Here is an 8,491-nt window from a genome sequence, read left to right as displayed (position 1 = left end):
ATTGTCCATCAGACCTTCTCTTGCCTGGTGCTGAAGACCTTCTCCAGTGACTGCAAGAGGATGTCAGGGGAGATCTTTGAACAGACCATGCCTTCTTCTGTACACTGGAGACCCAGCCTCAGGACAGGTACTGAAATCTGACTGTTATTACTGGGCAGTGGCTTAAACTCATACAACAGATACTTGCTGATCCCTTGCAGAGGGTGAACTTATAACTACTGTAGGCTCATCTTGTAACTAAACAATACAGAGACACTGTCTTGATTGCTTTGACACACATTCTCAATCAGAGGAACACCAGTCCATGTTGGATGCTTTTGTAGATATACTGTACAGAAGATGAATGTTCCAAGATCCTTTATACATACAATGATGGAGAGCGGCAAACCCAGACTCCGAAAGATGCAATCTAAATGTTCAAGGAATAAATTATATGGGCCGTTTAAAGTCATGTTAATTTTGGAAATGGCCCTCCCTCAACTTCACAGACAACATTCATAAGTCAATCACCCAAAGCCCCTGAAAGCTTGGCTTCAAAGCCAGTTAAGCCAGAAGTTAAAGTTCTTAAAGTTTTTGATGGAAAGTTCAGTGCCGCTTTTCTGCATGCCTGTTCTTTTCCTCAGTCAACCACAAGTTCACCTCATCATCTCATCCTGATGGTCCTTTTGAAGTGTTCGGGTTTGAATGTGATCCTTGATTAACACGTGAGTTGCGTGTTGTGCCGAGCCAGGCCGTGAAAGGCTGTGAGCAGTTGAGCACGGTGCGAGTATTTTTCCACTGCACTACACAGCAAGGTGAAGTAGTTCACCTTGATGACGTGTTGGAGGTGCGCTAGTCACAAAACACAGTAAGAGCCTGCCGCCTGCTGCCCTTTTCAGCTCACTGTGGTTGTTTCTATTTGTATCATACCTCCCTGCAATATTTAAAACTGATCCGCTGACCAAATAGTGCAGAATATCTCCATATCTGGCGGATTAGACCTGTTTCTGTTGAAGACTAGCACCGCTAATGAAGCTCTGCTAATTTGGTGACAACACATTTCCTATAACTTCGCCACAATAAAAGGATCCCAGTGGAAAGCTTTTAATATGAAGCAGCAGCAGGAAAGATTCGGTTTGCATCAGCAGTAACTAACTCCGGCTGAAAGCGATCAGTAAACAGTAAAATAAGGCTGATGTGAAAGTAGAAACAGGAACACAGGAGTAAAACTAAACTCCAAACCACAGACATTCAGGTAAACGCTACATAAGTAATGAGAGCTGAACACAGAGAGCTTTGTGTCTAGGCTCCACAGACACACAGCTGCTACGTAGCAGGACCACAGCATCAGTAAGGATTACCGCTAGATATGCCTCCCTGTTGGGGTAATAGATCACCCAGTGGATGTTAAAGCCCCCACTCTGAAAGAGGTGTAAATGGCAGTTAGGCGAGCAGAGTCAGCATCAGCCCCCGGGCCTAACGGCTGTCTAAAAATGCTCCAGGTGTGTTGCGATTTTTGTGGAAGTTTATTAGGATGGCATGGAGGAAGCAGCTTATTCTGAGGTCCTGGCGAAGGGCAGGAGGGATCTTTTTTCCTGAGGAGAAACATTCTGTTGATGTAGGATAGTTTAGGCCTATGCCTTCTCAATGTAGAAGATTCGATTTTCTTCAGTGTAGTGGCACAGAGTTTGTCTAATTGCCTAGAGAGGAATAAGCTAATCAACACCTCGGTGCAGGAAGTTTTTCAAAGTACCAGACATAATCAAAGGGCTAGTGAGGGAATATTTTCAGGACATTCAGAATTTCACAACTGCAGAGTTGACTACAGTGTGGCAGCACTTGGACATGGGCATCACTGCAGGGTGCACAAAGGGAACCGCTAGTTTTTACTTTGGCAATGGAGGTTATTATTAGGGCATCTAAGGGCCGGGTTATACAAGAAAAGAAGTGGTTCGTACGATGTGTTGTCTGACCACGTCGAAATTCAAAAGTGTTTAGTTATTGAGAACAGCCACACAGGGAGGCGGCCGTCATAGAGAGGGTGGAGACGTGATATCGTTTAAATGTGGGAATAACGGCGCACATTTTCAGAAAGTCTCTCCTGGAAGTGACAGAAAACGTTGCTGACAGAAGTTCCCACCACCGTACAGCTGGCCAATCACGGCGTAAAGTGGGTGTGAATGTCCGATCGCCGGTTTCGGAAAGTTACAGAAATGATCCAACGCAGCCCCCCTGTTCTGACGTCGGAAAGGTGTGGGGGGAGGGGGGTTCCGAAGCTATTCGACCATCCGACATACGTTGGATAAGTTGAACCTCATTTAAAATGGGCTAGGATGAATGTTAAGCCAGAGAATTTCAACTGTTATGGTTGTGCTTTCAAGTAAGAGGTTTTATATAGATGAGGGGGCAATTCCAACAGTGCTAGAGAAGCCAGTTAAAAGTTTCGGTAGGTGGTGTGATGCAGCTCTTAGTGATAAGGAGCAGATCCAGGGGTTGAGACAGCAGCTAGTGGATGGCACCACCACTTAAACTGTGGTGTCTGCAGTTTGGTCTGATGCCACGATTGTTGTGGCCCCTCACAGTGTATGATGTAGCTATGTAAAAGGCAGAGGAGCTAGAGAGAATGATTAGCTTTTACACTAGAAAGTGGCTGGGAGCCCCACGTTGCCTCAGCAGAGTGGCCCTGTGAATTCCCTATAACCAGTTTAACAGAGGAGTTTAAATGTGCAAAAGCACGGCTGGAAAGGATATTGCAAGGACCCAACATGTCCTTTGAGTTCAGGTATAGTTCGCTTCTATCTATACTATATAGCATATCTGCAGATATTCTATCAGGGTGTAAAATAAGCCAGTGTCAAGGGCGATAAACCTGGAGACATTACCAAGTGCTGAAGCATGTAGCAGCCACTGAGAGCAGGCGCTTAGAAGTAAACTCACTCTGGATGCAAAAGGGAAACAAGATGGAATTTTGTTTGTTCGTGAGGGCGAGGAAGTCAGGCAGAAAGCAGTTTTGAACAGGCATGTTGTAGGGCAGCTAAAGGCAGGGAGTGATTGTAAAATCAGAGTAGATTTAGGAAAACAGCTCATAGCTCTTCAGGAGATAGCTCCCGCTAATCTCAGACCAGATTTTGCGTTGTGGTCAGATACACAGAGCGCTGTGTATTTTGTGGAGCTGACATTACCATGGGACAATGCAGTCGAAATCACCTATGAGAGGAAAAAGCTTAGAAATACAGAGTTGGCAGCAGAGGCAGAGGAGCGTAGCCCCCCTGGAGATTGGCTGTAGGAGTTTTTGTTGGCAAATCAGTGTTGTTCCTGTTAACTGAACTGGGTATCAGAGGGTGTGGCCCAAAGCAGCCGGGTCTGGTGAATGGCTCTTTGGTAAGACAGGTCAAGGGACATAGCAGTGGAGTTGCTAACTAGTGACTATTGGTAAGACTAATGGAACAAGATAACGGTTGGACCACTGAGCAGGCCATTGCGTTCAGACGATACTTCCTGTTATGCCAGTGGGGCCAACCCTGGTAGTTTAGCCTAAGCACATACACTTTTGATATAAGGCCTTGGGTGAGGGTAGGCATTAAATGCAGCTTAAAGGTAAGTTAGGTCAGGGTTAGAGAATGGCTTTAAGCTAACAGAGGGCCCAGTAGATTTGACGGGACCGCAGGGCCGAGCTGGGCGAGCATTCCTGTGGAAGGTTTGGTACATTTTACTGTGTATTGATAATTGTGTATTTCTCTGTTGGTGCACAGGTTTTCCCAGCAGTCCCAGTGAGTATGCATCTCTGGCAGCTCAGACTGTGATTGGTCAGGTTTTAGAGGGTGTGGCACCATTGTCTGATGATGCCCGTGTCCAAGCACTGAGTATAACAATGACAGCTTTCATGGAGGCATGGATGGAACACATCCTGAAACAGAAGATCAAATTCAGGTATGTTTTTGGTCATACAATCATACTTTGATGTCTACCAGTGTTATCCACCTAATCAGTTCTATGGGGTGCCCCTCTCTCTCCCCATGTTTCCTGTCTATCTCTGTACTGACTATTGAATAAAGGCAAAATGCCAAGAAGTAATCTTAAAACGAATGCCGTGGAATGCAATTTTTCCCTACTCAGCTTGCATGCATGGACAGTCAATACCAAAAACTTGGTATAAATCACGCCGTAAGGGAGGGGCAGACAAAGTGTCTGTGACGGACGCCCAAGACCAGATCGCATCTCTAAGGTCTTCAGCTTATCTTTTCCCTCTGGGCTTCCAAAGCCTCCCAGCATAGAGCATGCCAAGGCTGAAGGGATGCTTCTCAGGTTAACTATCGCACATTTCTCCCAGTCTTTCTGTTCCTGCCAACAAAACACTATTTTGTCAACCTGCATACATGGTAAATGTATGTTTGGTTTGTTTTGTGTGTGCGTGTGTGTGCCACTCCTTCAGTGTGTTTCACTGGGTACCTGGTGCAGCATGCTGCTGATATATTCTTGACTCTGAGCAGTGTTGTTTTGTTGTTCAGTGTGCAGGGAGCTCTCCAGCTGAAGCAGGACTTTGATTCTATCCGAGAGTTGATCCAGTCAGACAAATATGGTCTGTCAGCGGAACTCCACCAACGACTGCTCAGCCTCCGGTATCACAATCTGTGTTCCATCCTCAGTGTAATGTAGTTTCAGTGCTGTTCTTTATCTGTAATTGAACTGTGAATGTTCGAGTGAATTGTGAACCAGCCAGAGTGTTTCACTGGAGAGTCGAATCAGGCCTACATCTTTGTGAAAGTTTCACAGCTGTACCATCTGCCACACATTTGTGAGACAGTTGCTTTAGTGGGAAGTGGCTCCATAGCTAAGCATACAGTGTTTTAGACCTGATCAAACTGTGCCCTCTTTTGGGTCAGTTAACAAGCCATCCTCAAATATAAAAATATAAAACAAACATCAGTAGAAAATATGTTAAGAATATAAAATGACTTGCTGTTTACGGGTGACCTGCTGAAACTTTGACAGAGCTGAAACACACTGACATTTTCCAACAGAGATTCCTTGGAAAATGTAGTCTGAAAGCCATGTTCCTAATATGTAAAGGCCATTTTCCATGCCACTTTTGGTAATCCTTCTCTCTGTCTGCAGGGTTTTTCAGCAAGTGGACTCAGCAGTGGTGTGTCTGCTCCAGCAGCCGCAGGCCAAACCATACCTGCAGTCCAGAGCCTGGGAGCCTTTCACACGCTGCTGTGAGTATCGCACCAGTCAGTCAGAAAGTCAGGGAACTCAACCATATGTAAAGTCTGGAACTTTAAAACCTGAATAGCACTTTATATTCATTTAAAGTTAATGTTAAGCATTTAAAGTTAATGTTGGCAAATAGCAGCCTGCGGGTCAAGTCTGGTGATCGAAGCGATTTGACACGCATTGCTGCGTGTCACTGGGACTATTTATTCTGCATAAAGTAGTTCTGTGAACACTGTGTTCTGTGGATTATCCTGTAAGTAACGAGGACACTGCTCCTGGAAAGGCAATTTAAGATTTTCAAATGTCACTTTTTATGCCTGCTGCACAGGACAGGTCTGGAACATGACATTCACTGGAGCTATGAACCATGAATGAACTGCAGTTTCCAAGTTCTGACACATTCTCAGCTCTGTTGAGGTTTGGACTCACGTACACGACACGTGTTGTTTTGAAGCCATTCCTGTATATTTTTGGCTTTGTTTGGGTTTGTTGTCTTGCTGGAAATAAGTCTTCTCCCAAGTCTCTGTCAGACTGCATCAGCTTTTCCTCCAGGATTTCTGTGCCAGTATAACTTCACAAGACTTCCAGCGCTCTCCCGACAGCATGAACCCCAATGTCCACAACAAGCGGCTGCATCGTGTTCTGGCCCCATGTTCTATTGTTGTCAGAGCAGCTTGGAAACAAATCTGTCACGAGAGGCCAGTGGCAGTAACCTCTGTGTGTGACTTCTCAGGTCCAGCCAGCAGCAGCAGAGACAGCATTGATGCAGTGGTGGGGAGCAGTATAACCAACCTGAGGTGTATGGAGGATGAGGACCTGCCTCAGTCTGATCCCTCAGTTGTGACCACTGACCTCCCTCCAGTGGACCCATCCAACCCCAGAGAGCCCTACCTCGCTCCAAGGTACATTTTTACAACTTCCTACATGGAGGCAGTGATTCCTCAGTGATGTGGTTTGCAAAAGGGAATTACACTTAATGCCTGTCCCTCCCCTTAAAGCACCACATACGCTTTGGTGTTATTAGTGTTTGTGTAGTTTTGTGGGACAAACGTAAACTCATTTGTGCTGTTGTGATGGAATTCGACAGTAAGAATTGTACTGTCTTTATTTTGTGCTCCCAGTCTAGCTCTGGGTGCTGCTCAGCAGGAATGGCTGGACCTGAGGATCCACAGCAGCGCTCGTCGTTGGAGGCTGCCGGGACTGCAGTGTCTCTCCAAGTCTGAACCCTGAACACCCAGACCCTGCAGAGATCTGACACACACACACTCCACATGAATCTCTCCGGCTCCTTCCTTTACACAAACACGGTGTAAAGGAAATATCCAGGACAAACAAAAAAAGGTTGTATTCTTGTTGTTTAGACACATATTTGTTTGACCACTTGTCAACAAACATATTTTTATATTCCGGAATAAAATCATTTTTTTATTCATATGTTTCATCATCATGGCTTCATGATAAAAATGTTTGTTCTGCACACACAGTCTGTTTTGTGTATATGGTGCCTTCCATACGTTGCTGTATGGCAATGGATTCAAGTGGAATTTGTCTGTTAATGGTCTCTATAAAATGCGCCATGATAACAAATAGTTTTGCAGCTTTGCTGCAGTGTTGGTCAACAACTCTTTTGTCTGTTACTGAATAGTACAAGCTCCCAAAAGTTTAATAAGGCAACTCTTTGACCAGCAAGGTGTTCCTCAGGTAAAAGGAAAGGAAAAATGGCTTTTATGTACAGACAAAAACAACAACTTTGCCTACAATTAGGAGATCACATGATACAAACTCCCATATTCCAAAAGAGATTCTTGGTGCATCCTTCTCGTGGCTGGTCTCAGACTTGACCGTGTGGGTGCAGCCTAAAAAAGCCCTATTGAGGAGTGACTGGCTGCTGGCATCTGACTCAGAGTCAACAGATGAGGTGGACACCCAGGTTCTGTAACTCACTGGCTCTGAGAAAGTCCAAACATCTCCTAGGGGTGCTGATCTGTAGAAAAAAACCCTTCTCTAATATTAAACCTTTTGGAACCCATGGTCTGAATGTGGATTTAAACAAACATAATCCTCTTTACCCTTTTTCAATTCAATTCACTTCAGTTTTATAAGTTATCTCATTGCACTTTTCCTACAGAGCAGGTCTAGACCGTAATCTTTATAATATTACTTACTGAGACCCATTTATTTTTGGCTTAAAGCTTTGAGTAACAACATGTTATTTAGTATAAAAAAGCCATGAAAAATAACAATGAAAAATATAGAAAGATAAACCCCTTATAAAAAACTAAGTTCCCAAAATAATCTATAAAGATAAAGAAATATAACAAAGAAATGCCTTTATGTATACTTTTTTTGGCAGTGTAAAAACAAAGTGGTTTTATTGACTGACAGATTGGTCGCATCAAACGGAAGTGCTGATTCAGTAATAAATTTAGTCAAAAATGGAAACAAACTTAAATCACAGTGGGGCATCCAAACTGATGACATTTGATCACTGCAGTTTGATATCTGAACAAAGTGGCTTGCACCGTACAAACCATCCTAATCATTCTTTTAGGTGTTGTCCTTGTTATGTCGTGTCCCTGTGTGTACTGTTCCTTTATGCTGCACTCTAAATCCTGACTGAAAATCCTCAAATAAACTATTGTTGTTTAGAAAGTCACACAACTGATTGGCGACAGCTTTCTCAGGGATCTTAGAAAGAATGGGAAGGTTAGATATACAGTGGTGTGAAAAAGTGTTCGCCCCCTTCCTGATTTCTTATTTTTTTGCATGTTTCTCACACTTAAATGTTTCAGATCATCAAACTAATTTAAATATTAGTCAAAGATAACACAAGTAAACACAAAATGCAGTTTTTTAGAGTCCACATTTAATTCTCCTATTTTGTTGTACTATTACAGCATTTTTATGTATAACTCCTCTTCTGTTAACTTTTAGTTTTATTAATTTAAGTGGTCGGGGGGCAGACACGGTCAGTAAGGAGTTTTGGGTGGGTAACTGCTCTGGAAGCGCAGAGAAGCGTGTAGGACTGCAACTCTGCCTCCTGGTCTCAAATCTGGGTTGTCATGGTTTTGTCATAGTCAGCCACCATACCCTCCCGATCCCTGCGTGCTCCTGTGTGGTCTCCACGCCATGGGTCCGCTTCCTGTCCGGATCCATGCAGCATTTCCCCAGAGCTGGGCTCACAGTTTCCCCTGAGGCTGCTGAGGATGGCGCCGGACTTACCACTCAGGAGAAAGACCCATTCCCAGTGATTCCGTGTTGTTCAAATAAAGATTGACTTTGTCATTTAACCCCTCTA

General features: G+C 44.1%; 1 protein-coding gene across 4 annotated transcripts in view; it reads left to right on the top strand.

The window, feature by feature from the left end:
• ccdc142 (coiled-coil domain containing 142) overlaps positions 1-8,491 on the top strand; it is a 45,986-nt gene extending 37,495 nt beyond the window's left edge. For 2 of the 4 annotated variants that reach the window (XM_044206264.1, XM_044206266.1), the window contains 6 exons: positions 13-127; positions 3,732-3,909; positions 4,488-4,598; positions 5,095-5,195; positions 5,927-6,095; positions 6,315-7,849. In XM_044206264.1, coding sequence (XP_044062199.1) covers positions 13-127; positions 3,732-3,909; positions 4,488-4,598; positions 5,095-5,195; positions 5,927-6,095; positions 6,315-6,423 — 783 coding nt within the window. In that variant the 3' untranslated portion in view covers positions 6,424-7,849. Of the gene's footprint in view, positions 1-12; positions 128-3,731; positions 3,910-4,487; positions 4,627-5,094; positions 5,196-5,926; positions 6,096-6,314; positions 7,850-8,270 lie in introns of those variants that run through there. The other 2 variants (XR_006379035.1, XM_044206265.1) reach the window with 2 other exon arrangements.

The sequence above is a fragment of the Siniperca chuatsi genome, linkage group LG8 (assembly GCF_020085105.1).
Source record: "Siniperca chuatsi isolate FFG_IHB_CAS linkage group LG8, ASM2008510v1, whole genome shotgun sequence".
In the NCBI taxonomy this organism is placed as follows: domain Eukaryota; kingdom Metazoa; phylum Chordata; class Actinopteri; order Centrarchiformes; family Sinipercidae; genus Siniperca; species Siniperca chuatsi.
Note: the sequence above shows the minus strand (reverse complement) of the source record. Positions and strands in the feature narration are given on the sequence as shown.